Source organism: Eptesicus fuscus, chromosome 13 (assembly GCF_027574615.1).
Source record: "Eptesicus fuscus isolate TK198812 chromosome 13, DD_ASM_mEF_20220401, whole genome shotgun sequence".
NCBI classification, from domain to species: domain Eukaryota; kingdom Metazoa; phylum Chordata; class Mammalia; order Chiroptera; family Vespertilionidae; genus Eptesicus; species Eptesicus fuscus.
Window position 1 is genome coordinate 75,800,742 of NC_072485.1, and position 12,290 is coordinate 75,813,031.

Genomic DNA, 12,290 nt, shown 5'->3' on the forward strand with positions numbered 1-12,290 from the left:
TGCTTTCCGGCTGCTGCCTCCTGAGCACTGAGCACAGTGCCGGCCTGGCCCAGGCTTGCCTGGTCTGGTGCCCAGTTTCGCCCCAGTGGGCAGTGCCCCACCTCCACCACCTTGGTGCACGGGCTCTGGCACTGGTGCCTGACTGGTTTCTCGCTGACAGTGGTCCCGCTGACGGCACCCCTGCTCCGTACACACTGTCCAGTCAGCCCGGACCCCCCACCTGGTCTCCAGGTGAGAAGCAGGCGGGGTTTCCCCAGACTTCCAAGCTCAGCTCTGAGGAGGGTTTGGTCTCCAGAAACCTGGGCGGGCGGGGGGAGGTGGCTCCCTCCAGAGCAGCCGGTCGGGAAAGGTGAGACGGAGCTCAAAGTCACCTGGTGGAGTCGTGCAGACGCCACCCCTGCCCAAGGCAACGCGGGCCCAGCTCAGCTGGAACTGCCTGGTATCTGCTAACCCTGCCCCTGGCCCCTGGCCAGGCCTGCCCAGAATGCGGAGGCCTCCTGGTGTCCTCGACAGCAAGGTGGTGCCGAGCCCCACCAGTTCCCGCCTCGGGTAGCTCACCGAACCTCTGATGAGAACTCTGAGGTCCACCGGTTACTGAGCCCCTGCAGAGAGGGGCGCCCCATTTCACTTAATCCCCAACAGTGCTGCGAGCGGTCCCCTCCCATTTTCCAGATGAGGAAGACTGAGGCCCGGAGTTGAGTTGCCTGCACTAGCACTCGGCTCTTTCGGACTCTAACACCCAGGCCTTCCCACCATCTCTGCTGCCTCCCAGAGCCTCCGTTTCCCTCAGTAGATTGGGGAGGGGAGGCAGTGCTTTCTATGCTGCTCATCTGCATGAGTTCTTGGAGGGTCACTGCAGGCATAGCTCCGAGGTCCCCGCAGCTTAGGGGCCTGGTCCAAGGCCACAGGGAGAAGGCAAAGATTCTAGAAACTCGTAGCCCTGAGCGGAACCTGGAGTTCTGCCATTCCGGTTCCTCAGCTGCTGGTGAGCTGGGTGGAGTCCGACCCCACAGCCTCCTGAAGCACATGCCCCCTTGGCCCCCCACACTTACGTGTCCTCCCTGTGCCCCGACAGTTGCTGCTGGACGCCGGCGCCCACGTGGAGGGCTCGGCGGTGAACAGCGGCGAGGACAGCTACGCGGAGACGCCACTGCAGCTCGCCTCTGCGGCTGGTAGGTACATGCTGCCCTGCGCCCAGCCCTGCCCTGCCCTGCCCAGCAAGGGTCCCCGACTGCCCCTCCCCACTGTCACCCACACATGTGGACCCCTGGGGTGAGCCTCGAAACCCCTCCTCTGGGCCCTCTGGCTGCATCGCCGCGCTCGGTGCCCGGGCAGGCCCGGCGCAGTGCAGTGCGTGGTGGGCACGTGCTCAGTCCGCCTTGTCTCTTAGGGAACTACGAGCTGGTCAGCCTGTTGCTGAGCCGCGGCGCTGACCCCCTCCTCAGCATGCTCGAGGCCAACGGCATGGCCTCCTCCCTCCACGAGGACATGAACTGCTTCAGCCACTCGGCGGCCCACGGCCACAGGTACCCGCTGGGTTCCTGCCCCTGTGATGTGAGGGCACAAGCCAGGCCTCAGGAGCCTGGATTCCCCAGTGGGGAGCAGAAGGGCTTGGCTGGAGATCTCGCCAGACCAGGAGGGGGGTCCGGCACGGGAGCCCAAAAGCTGGAGGGTCCCCGGCAGACCGGGGACTGGAGCCTGAGGCTCCGGACGCCCAGCGCAGGCCCGTTCCCTTGACTCTGCCCTGCGACTGTGGGGCCGCCTCTGGGCCTCGGCCCTCCCGTGCTCGGTGGAGGTTTGGAGCCAGGCAGCTCCCGACGCTTCCACCCAGCAGATGGCTCGGCCACGCAGAGGCTCCGGGGCTCTGGGAAGGCACGTCCTGCCCAGGGCAGATGGTAGCCGGGCTGGCCACGCCTGCCCAGGGGTGTGACGGGCGGCAGCAGGCTGAGGGCAGAGCCATTAGGCAGCTCCCGGGGAGCAGAGGGAGAAAGGAAGGAGGTTATTAGAAGGCAGAGGCCAGGTGGACGCCTGCTTCCCATTCCAAACACTGATCTCAAAGCCAGACGGTGCCCTCGCTGCGGTCCGCTCCCCCAGAAGGCTTTCCCTCCGCACCTGCTGGCCCTGCCCCCACACTCACACCCTAAACCAACCTCGCCCTCAGCGACCAGCTTGCACATCACGGCCCCTCTACCCACCCAGCGCCTGTATTTCCCCCATCGCAGCCTCCTCACCTGCCTCACTCTCTGGAGTGACCCCGGTCCTGCAAGAGGTCTCTGGGCCTGAGCTGGGCTGCCTGGCACAGCCTGGCCTCCATCAGATGGGGAGGGGTGTGAGGAGGAAGTGAGCACCCAGGGACCTTGGCCCTGCCCTGCCCCAGGCCCCCCCCCAGGCCTGAGCCACAGGATGTGACAGGACCTGGGGCCTGGAGCCAGGGGTCGGGGTCTCCACATCTGCCCACTGTGGCCTCCCGTTGTGTGCATCTCCCCTAAATGAGTGTTCACGGGACCTCACAGGCTGCAGTGCCAGGTGTAGGGGGACATGCTCCGTCGAGTCTGACGTTCTACACATTCGTACGTGAACGAATTCTGTTATGTCATTCGTCTTCACGTTCTCGTTAATGGGAGGGAGTCCGTATGCGCGGCTGTGCCGCGGACACTCCGTGTAAGGCTGGCCGCTGTCTCAGGCTGCCGTGGGTCAGGCTCTGCATTGAGGCTGTCACTGGCCCCAGGTGAACTCCTGGAGAAGGTGCTCGACGCCTTGTTCTGCAGACAAGCAGTCAGGGCTCAGAGACGTAGAGCAACCTGGTTGAGGTCACACAGCCAGGACAGCAGGCCTGCCGGGCCCCAGAGCCCAGGACTCCTCAGCAGTACCAGGATGGCAGGAGGGAGGGGTCCCCGCCGCCTCCCTGCCTCGCTCAGTGGCTGGGGCCGAGAGGCACTGGGATCCCCTCTCCACCCCACCCCCCGGCCCCACCTGCTTGGGTGGGCAAGATCATGAGTGCTTTGTGCCACGGGTGTCCCAGAGCAGGCCCTCCAGGCCGTGGGGCACTCAGTGGACACCGTCCGTGGCGGGACCTCAGACGTCATCCCCTTGGTCCCTTGCCCACAGGAACGTCCTGCGGAAGCTCCTGACGCAGCCGCAGCAGGCCAAAGCGGACGTGCTGTCCCTGGAGGAGATCCTGGCCGAGGGCGTGGAGGAAAGCGACGCGTCCAGCCAGGGCAGCGGCGGCGAGGGGCCTGTGCGGCTGAGCCGGACCCGCACGAAGGCCCTGCAGGAGGCCATGTACTACAGCGCGGAGCACGGCTACGTGGACATCACCATGGAGCTGAGGGCACTGGGTGAGGCCCGGGGCGTGCACACACACACACACACACACACACACACACACACACGTTCTGCTCTTCAGCAGGCCTGCGGGCCAGGCCTGGTGTGGGCGGCCAGAACCGGAGAAGCCCTGGGCCCCAGGCAGTTCCTCTGCAGGGACCCGTCTTGGCTCAAGCCCTCGGCCCTCCATGGCCCTGGTCATGGCCCTGGGAGGTGCAGCCCTGTGAGCGTCATAGGACCAGGGGTCAACGTTTCTGATCAACTAGACGCTCTCCTGCCCCTCGCCAGCCGCCTCCATTCCCGGGTTTGCCAGGCTGTGGGCTGCCCCTCCGGGGAGGCTGGCCACACAGACCTGGGCAGGCCGCAGCCGTGCCACCTTGGCCAGCGCTGATGATGCTCATCTCATCTCAGGTGACCCCGTGCAGGAAGCACGGCTGGTGCCGCTACCGGGAGCACCCGGCACAAGATGGCGTGTTGTTCCTGTCACGGGGGCCACACACACACACACACGCACGCACACACCCAGTGCAGGACGGAGAGCAGGAGGCCACGCTGCCTTCTCCCAGCCCCCTGGCCAGGGTTCTTCGCTGTAAAAGGGACGTATCACTCCCCCTGCAGTCAGTCAGCCGAGGACGCTCCTGCCACTCACAGCGGGTCCCGAAGTGCCATCAGCCCCTTTCTGACCCGCAGTTCTCTCTGGTTACCGGGAACAGTACGCGTTTGGTCAGGACCCTCACAAAGCAGCTTCACCCGCTGTGGCCCCACCGACACGCCTGCTGGGAGGCGCACTCACAGCCGTGACCCGGGCGCCGGTGAAGCCGTGTGATGGGGCAGGGTCACCTCAGGCTTCTAGGCGGGCGTGGGGCCCGTATGTCTTGCTTTCATGAATGCGTCCTCCCAGGACCTCCGGGCCCACGGGCAGCGGGGCCAGTGGGGCCCCAGGCTGAGCTGTAGACGCTCAGAGCCGGGCGCCCTGCATTTGGGCCGCAGCCATTCCTCCCCTCATCCGACGAGGACCTGGATTCCCTGACCCCTCAGGGCGCCTGTCAGGGAGAACGGGTGCTTTCCTTCCACGGCTGCGCCGAGAGGGTGCTCAGCACGCGGGATGGGGCGCAGGCGCGGGTGGGGTGCTCTCGCTCATCCCGACAGCCTGCCAGAAAAGGGGGCCAGTGTGGGGCGGGCTCGGGGGTCTCGCAGGGAATGACTGCCGGCCCCTCTCTCCCGCCAGGCGTCCCCTGGAAGCTGCACGTCTGGATCGAGTCGCTGAGGACCTCCTTCTCCCAGTCGCGGTACTCGGTGGTGCAGAGCCTCCTGCGGGACTTCGGCTCCCTCAAGGAGGAGGAGTACAACGAGGAGCTGGTCACCGAGGGCTTGCAGCTCATGTTCAACATCCTCAAGACCAGCAAGGTGAGTGTCACGGGCAGCTCCCACCCCACCTCAGGAGGCCTGCATTCCGGAGCCCGCAGCCCTGAGCCAGACCACAGGGCAGACACGTAGACACACGTACTGCCCACAGGCAGGCAGACACGGGGACACCCCCACGCACACCTGCCCCACACCCACTCGCGCTGCCTGGCTGCAGAGGGCAGAAGCCACGCGTTCGTCTGGGCTGGAGGCTGGCCAGAAAAGCCATGTGGAGAAGCCGTGGGGAAGGAACAGGCATCATCGTGCCGAGGCAGATCCAGAAGGAACAAAAGACAGCGGCTGCTCGAATCCTGAGCTTTTGAAATCAGCCTGACATACATGCCACGGCAGGCGGGCTAACGGGCTCTCTGCCTCCCCACAGAACGACTCCGTCATCCAGCAGCTGGCCGCCATCTTCACGCACTGCTACGGCAGCAGCCCCATCCCCAGCATCCCAGAGATCCGGAAGACCCTGCCGGCCCGACTAGGTGAGGCCGCCGCCACCTGCCAGCCCCGCCTCACGGACCTTCCTCATCTCCCTCGCTCGCGCCTTTGTTCTCCTTTCCCAGCTGCCAGGGCCTGTTTCTCTGTTCTTCCCTCTGAACCCCCCTCGCACCCCGGAGGTGGGCTCCTCCGTCATTTCCCTCCTTCCTTCCCTTTCGCACAGATCCTCACTTTCTGAACAACAAGGAGATGTCGGATGTGACCTTCCTCGTGGAGGGCAAGCTGTTCTATGCACACAAAGTCCTGCTGGTGACCGCTTCCAACAGGTGGGTCCAGCCCCCTCCGCCCGCCCACAGGGGACAAGGGGCCGAGAGCACCGAGGTCATCGTCTTTATTAGAAAACAAATATTCTGAACGAAAAGTCCGTTTCCTGGCCACAGGTGTCATGGTCTTTCCTGTGGGGCCAGAACAGGGCTGGGCCCAGCTGTCCGCCGGGTGATGTAAAGTGTCACTCACCGAGAATTACTCCGGGAGCGCGGCAGTAATGTTTAAATCGCTCCGTCCCCGGTGACCGGTCAGGTGATGGATGGTGCCATCGCACACAGTGACAGAGGAAGTCACGTCCGCCTGTTTCGTCCCCTTGCTCCAGGTTCAAGACGCTGATGACCAATAAATCAGAACAGGACGGCGACAGCAGCAAAACCATCGAGATCAGCGACATGAAGTACCACATCTTCCAGGTGGGTGGGTCTCGGTGCTGCACGCTTGGGGGGGGGGCGGCCGTGCGTCAGTCACAGCCTTCCACCGCAGCCCGTGTCCTGCTGCATCAGGGGCCAGGCCACGGTAGCCGTTCCATGGTGGGATTGTAGCTTGAGGGCCTGTCTCAGGTGCTGGGCTTGAGCCCCTGAGCGAGGGGTCTGGGCACACTGACACGTGTGAGAACAGGCACGCCCCATGTGCGAGCCTCGGGGCCCAAGCGCCTGCTGGCAACGCAGAACCACGGGCGGCACCTCGACCTCCGAGGTGGGTGGCGGTCACACGCGTGGCGACTCACAGTGTCGGCTGCGTCAGTCCCCCAAGCCGTGCTGGCTGAGCAGAGAAGGGCATGAGGAGTCCATCCTGTGGTGGAGAGCAAGGGCAGGGCTTTTGATCTCTGCGCTTTGGAGAGCAGCAGAGGTTGCATAATGGAAGCGCCACAGCTGGCTGCCAGGCGAGGTCAGGAGACAGGCTGGGACCTCAGCCGAACCCCAGCTGAGAGCTCCTTTCTGGAGAGTGGCGACTGCAGTTCTCTGGCTGCAAGTCTCTAGACTGAGGTCCAGAAGCAACGAGTGGGGGGGTCCTGGCCCTGCACAGCATAGGCTCGTGACCTAAAGGGCGAGGCCAGTCTCCCAGAAGCCCCGTCTGAAATGGTTCGTCTCCCTCGTGCCCTCACTAGTCATTCGGGTGCCGGGGAGACGGCAGGAAACAGGGCCCCTGGGCTCCAGAAGGCAGGGCGTGAAGTAGTGGGACAGGTGGGGTGGGGGAGCAGCGGATCCTGCGGGGCCCTTCCCGGAGCACCCCGAAACTGCCTGCTTTGGGAGGAGATGACCCACGTCCTCCCTGGGGAGTGCCAGGCTGTGCAAAATTCATCCACCTCTGCCTGCGGCCACCAGCCCCTCAGCAAGGCCCCGAGGGAGCAGCTCTGGTCTGGCTCCTGTGGACTGCATTCTCGTGCCCTCCGGGCACCACAGATGGCTGGGCCTTGCCACCACCAGCTCTCCACGTGCAGCAGGCGGCTGCCTTCCAGGCCAGGAGCGAGCTCCCAGCCCACGCCCCGGGGCCCCTCTTGCCGAGGGGCTGCCCTGAGGCCGTCTTTTAGTAAAGAATCCTGGGAGATGTCTCCTGCCCACCTGCTCCATCCCCAGCCCTGGGCCTTTGGTTTTGCCCCGATAGTCAAGCCGTCTGGCTGGTGCCCAGATGGTGAGGGGCAGGCACTACGTGCCGTGGTGAGATCACCATGGAGCCCCACTCCGCAGTGGGGAGGGACTCGTGTCTCCCGGGCCTGCCCTGGGCTGACACGCGGCTGGCCAGGCCCCTTCTCTGCTCCTCCCCCCAGAGGCTGGGCTCCTTCCCTAGACCCTGTGGTGCCTCTCCCAGCCTGGGGCCCGTCCGAACAGAGCCCGACTGTGCCGCTGGAGCTGTTTACTCTCACACTTGCCAGTTCCCTGCTGGAGCTGTTTCTGCAGCCAGCCCGGGCCACTGCCCTCCTTCCAACGGGGAACCTCCCCAGGCTGCAGCGTGAGGGCAGAGCTGGCACTCAGGCCTCAGCAGAACTGGACGGAGCTCCCCTCCTGGCCCACCAGCCAGGTGCCCTCGGGCCCGACTCAGGAGGCTCTGTGCGTTCTTTCCAAGATCTGGCTCTACCTCCATGAGGAGTCCCGGCACAGACAGGGGAGCTGAGGCGGCTTCTGAGGGTAGCCAGCTGGACTGCCGTCCCCTCAGAGCCCACCTCCCTCCCTCCCAGGCCCGTATTTAGAATTTAGGTAAAAGGAGGAGGATCAGCATGGTACCTGGTGCACGGGGAGGACTCTGGTGTGCGAGTCACGGGGCCTGAGTGGCCCAAGCCATGCCAGCTTCCCTCCTCGGGCCTCCGTGTCCGGCTGTGAAGAGATCTTCCCTCCTGGGCAGGAGAGGAGTGGACTTCTGAGGTTGCTCTCCAGGGAAAACACACTTGAGTCTCAGCTTGAGTGGGATTTGGAGGACGGGGGCCTGGCTGGGGTCCACGGGGAGCAGCTGGAGTGGCACTCGGGTCCACTTGGCGTTCACACGGCCTTTCTCGCTGCAGATGATGATGCAGTATCTGTACCACGGAGGGACGGAATCCATGCACATCCCCACCGCCGACATCCTGGAGGTGAGGCTCTGGCCGACTCGCTCGGGCACGGGGCCCAGTGCCCACCTGTCAGGACACCTGCCAGGTCTCAAGCCCACCGTCAGCCTTTGGAGAGAGGAGGGGAGGGAGGTGGCCTCTGCGAGGCCCTCCTGCTTCTCTGCTGGTCCTTTTTCTGTGTGTGACAGGAAGGGCCCTTCTGGGAGGCTGGGGAGTTGTGCACCCAGGGAGCCTGACCTCCTGGCCACACCTGGGGGTTAGGAAGGGACTCCCCGTGGGGGTGGGAGGCCCTGGAGGGTTAGAAGATGGCTGGGCCTCCCCCTCACTTCCTCCCGCGGCACCGGGCTCGAAGGCCCCGTGGACAAAGCGTTAGCTTCGTGTTGCAGCCCTCCTTAGGTCAGAAATCCCAGCCACCATCTGTCTGTCCTGTGCCACCGGGTGTCCCCGCAAATACTCAGTTGGCTTAGGACAGAAATTAACCAAGGCGCTGGGACGTGTCCTGCTGGTGTGGCGGGCCCGGAGGTGGGGAGGACGCAGCACCTTTCTGTCCTGTGATGCCTGGGCCCCAGGCCTGGCCCCACATGCCCAAGGCGCTCTGCCCCCCACAGCTGCTGTCGGCTGCCAGCCTGTTCCAGCTGGATGCCCTGCAGAGGCACTGCGAGATCCTGTGCTCCCAGACCCTCAGCGTGGAGAGCGCCGTCAACACCTACAAGTACGCCAAGGTGAGGACCTCCGACAGCCCTCCGCTCCACCCAGGCGCCTGGGCAGTGCCAGGAGCTGAGGGAGGGTGACTCCCTCTCACCTGAGGTCACTGCTGCCCGGTGGGTCCACGTGCAGCGTGGGAGACCAACATGGCTCCCGGGTGTGGGGCCCGAGTCAGATCCAGTCCACGGGCCTTGGTTTTCTCCTCACCCTGGTCTCTGTAATCTTCCCCCATCTCAGCAAAGGGCATGACCACCTGCGCAGACTCAGGAGTTACATCTGATTCTTTAAAGAAAAACTCCCACAGCTAGGCCCTCTGCCTGCAAAACATCAGCAGCCTCTCCCTGCACCATTTCCACCCTTACCTCTGACTGCTGTGCTGGCCTCCCCTCCGCACTTCCTGGCGCTCACCCACAGTCCACAAGCCTCTGTCACTCCTCTCCTTAAACTCTGCCTCCAGGCTAAATAAAATCCTAGCCCTCACCCTCACCAAGCTTTACGAGGCCCCTGGGGCCCTGCCCACATCTCTTCCGATGCCCCCTCACCCCACGCCACCTGTCTCTCCTCAGCTTGTTCCTACTCCAGTGCTCTTGCGAGAAGCACCCGCTCCTCATCCATTTCCTCCCGGCGCTGACCCTGTGCCGTTACCTTGGCTTCTCCGATCCCCCAGACTAGAGCATCAGCTCTAAGAGCATTGCAGGGACGTGACCTCGGAACCTGGCGCCCAGAGCAGTCCCTCGGTATCTGCTGAGTTAAAAGTTCCTGAGCACCTACCTCGTGACCCTCATGTCCACCCGGCAGTGGACAGTCCCTGGCCTTAGTAGGAGCTTCCAATCCAATGGGGATAAGGCCATTCAACCACCATGCCCATGGGACACAGGCAGTAGACCAGAGACGTTCCTGGTGGTGCAGCTGGGATTGGAACCCAGTCAGTCCAACCTGAAGGAGGTGCTTAGGGAAGGAATTCCGATAAGGGGGGGTCACCTCAAGCTGCAGAGACAGGGCATGCCTCCCCCAGGCCTTGGCCCGTGGGTAACATCTGGGGGAGGGGCGTGCCAGGCCGTGGGTCTCACCCCTTCTCCCTGTCCCCACAGATCCACAACGCCCCGGAACTGGCCCTGTTCTGTGAGGGCTTCTTCCTGAAGCACATGAAGGCCCTGCTCGAGCAGGACTCCTTCCGGCAGCTCATCTACGGCCGCAGCAGCAAGGTGCAGGGCCTGGACCCGCTGCAGGACCTGCAGAGCACCCTGGCCGAGCGCGTGCACTCCGTCTACATCACCTCCCGGGTGTGAGGCGGGTGGGGGCCACACACCCAGCTGGGCGGGAAAGGCTGGGAGCAGTGCTCCCGGAGCGTCTGGACCACAGTGTAGCCAGAGCCTACGACGTACCAGGGCCCCAGGGCCCCCTGGGCGGGGCTGGTTCTAGGACCTCTTGGAGCCAGGCAGCGGGGCTCAGTTTCTCCTTCCCCAGACTCCCTCTGGTGTCCGTCTGCCCTTGGGTAGTTAGATGTGCCCTGAGCCACCTGTCACCAGGCAGCTGCACCCTCAACCCCTTGGTCCCAGAGCTGTTCGCTCAACCAGTAACAGGCAAAGGGCAGCTGTGGCCAGAAGGTGGCCCTTTTGCACCCGGAGAGCCACTGTGTACTCACCTTGTGCGCCCCTTCTCCCCGCGCGGTGGGCGGCTGATCCTGATTCACCTCTGCTCTGAGCAGCGTCCAGGATGCTCCCCGGACCTCAGTGAGCTCACACTGGCCCCCGGCCTCCTATGAATGTATAGAATATACACTCTGTCTGGGCCCCAGGCCATCTCATTCCAAAGCCAATACTTTTCCTCAATGTCCAGTCTCTAAACTTCTTCCTCAAGGTCGTGCCTTTGAAAGGCTGGCTATGGGCCTCCTGGAGGCCTGGGGGGGCCTGCACAGAGGGTCACTTTGAGTTCCGTTTTCTTTAGTTTCTGGGCCTACAGAGGGCCTCTTTGGGGACCGCCAACCTGCTCAGTTAGTGGTAGAAGGCAGTTCCCCAGCTGATGCCTTCCGAGCTTTCCGACGGAGCCTGGTGGCCTCGGCTTCTGTCGTTGCTGCTGGGTTTAGGGCCCGATACCCCAGGCCTAGGGTCAGGCTGCCTCTGGGCTCAGGAAGCAGAGCCCTAAGGATGCCCTCGGGTCAGATCTCTCAAGTGAACCGTCCTTTCATTTGGACTGGGAGCAGGGCACACACTTCTCACTGGGAGCTGCAGGTCTCAGGGAGCTAAGGGACGGGGCACTGCAGGACCAGGCAGAAGGGGAGGGCTGGGGGGAAAGGGCTCCCCCTCTCCTACCTGCCGACACCTGCAGGCTCCGGACTCTGCTGGGCGGAGAGCAGCATCAGGCCTGGACACTCGTCATATTTATGGGCCAGACACTGGGGGGCGCTCTGGACAGCCTACTCGGGAGTAGCCTTCCTGAGCTGTCCGGCCGCACCTTAGAAACTATTTATTCACCAAAAGTCCTGGGCACTTCAGGTGGTGTCGCCTTGAAAGCCGCCGGGGCTTGCAATCCTGGGAAATATTTGCGACTAGCTGCTTGAGCTGGATGTACAAAGGAAGAGGCGTATTTTATTGCTATAATATTGTATGATACTGTGTACATTAATGTCACTTATTGTAAATGTACTATGGTTTTATTAACAATAAACTCCCGTGAACAATGCCCTTGGCCTCGTCGCTCCTGGTAGAGCTGCTCCGAGTTCAGAACTGGGAGAAGCCAGAGCCGGTTCCCTGGTCACTCGGGTTCTTGTCTCTCAGAAGAAAAAACCCACCAAAAGCTATGCAGTGGCCCCCCCCACTCGCCTCACCCAGGACTGAGCCCGGGTCCTACCCTTGCCAACTCCACGGCCTGAAGCAAGTACAGATTTTACGGACCTCAATTTAAAGGAGAAAATTTCTCATCCGTGTGTTACATGTGAACATTAACATCCTGTTAATTTTAAAATGCTTTTAACCAAGATTTGCTTATAATTAACAGGGTTACTTTTTTGTTATTCACTGTTACTTGTAACACATTTTAGCGAATAAGCCACATGTTGGAAAAAACACTAGTAATGTCATTGACACAAATATTACATATCTACAACTATAGTCTACATATTTAAACCCAAGAGTCACCGCTTATAAACAATGTTCAGCAAATGACTAGCATGTGATTACACCGCATCGCTTACAGTAACTGGCTCTCGTTCCGTGGCTGACTTTCGGCAGTTTTAACGCTTGCCGGCCAACGTGCCCACGTGCACTAAGCCACGCCCCAGCCGGGTGCATTTGTTTACTCGTGGTGAAAGCACAAGCTGACTAGACCTATTCAGTATAAATTTAAAATTACAGGAATACATACAGGAAACTCTTCTGTGAAGCAACTTTTCATACATGATTATAATTATACAAACATGTCTACATAGTAAAAACAGATAAACTAATTTGTCAATTTTTTAACACACGTGATCAGAAAACCTACTTTATTATGTAATGGACTTTCGGCTTTAAGGGACACCCCCTCACCTGAATCAGTCCATTAT

General features: G+C 62.1%; 1 protein-coding gene across 2 annotated transcripts in view; it reads left to right on the forward strand.

Annotated features, from left to right (window-relative positions):
- Positions 1 to 10,128, forward strand: part of ABTB2 (ankyrin repeat and BTB domain containing 2) — a 141,068-nt gene extending 130,940 nt beyond the window's left edge. For both annotated transcript variants that reach the window (XM_008146818.3, XM_054725764.1), the window contains exons 8-17: positions 1,076 to 1,172; positions 1,391 to 1,526; positions 3,109 to 3,338; positions 4,553 to 4,731; positions 5,111 to 5,216; positions 5,396 to 5,498; positions 5,822 to 5,912; positions 7,997 to 8,065; positions 8,650 to 8,763; positions 9,838 to 10,128. In XM_008146818.3, coding sequence (XP_008145040.2) covers positions 1,076 to 1,172; positions 1,391 to 1,526; positions 3,109 to 3,338; positions 4,553 to 4,731; positions 5,111 to 5,216; positions 5,396 to 5,498; positions 5,822 to 5,912; positions 7,997 to 8,065; positions 8,650 to 8,763; positions 9,838 to 10,035 — 1,323 coding nt within the window. In that variant the 3' untranslated portion in view covers positions 10,036 to 10,128. The remainder of the gene's footprint in view (positions 1 to 1,075; positions 1,173 to 1,390; positions 1,527 to 3,108; positions 3,339 to 4,552; positions 4,732 to 5,110; positions 5,217 to 5,395; positions 5,499 to 5,821; positions 5,913 to 7,996; positions 8,066 to 8,649; positions 8,764 to 9,837) is intronic.
- Positions 10,129 to 12,290: the final 2,162 nt, after the last annotated feature.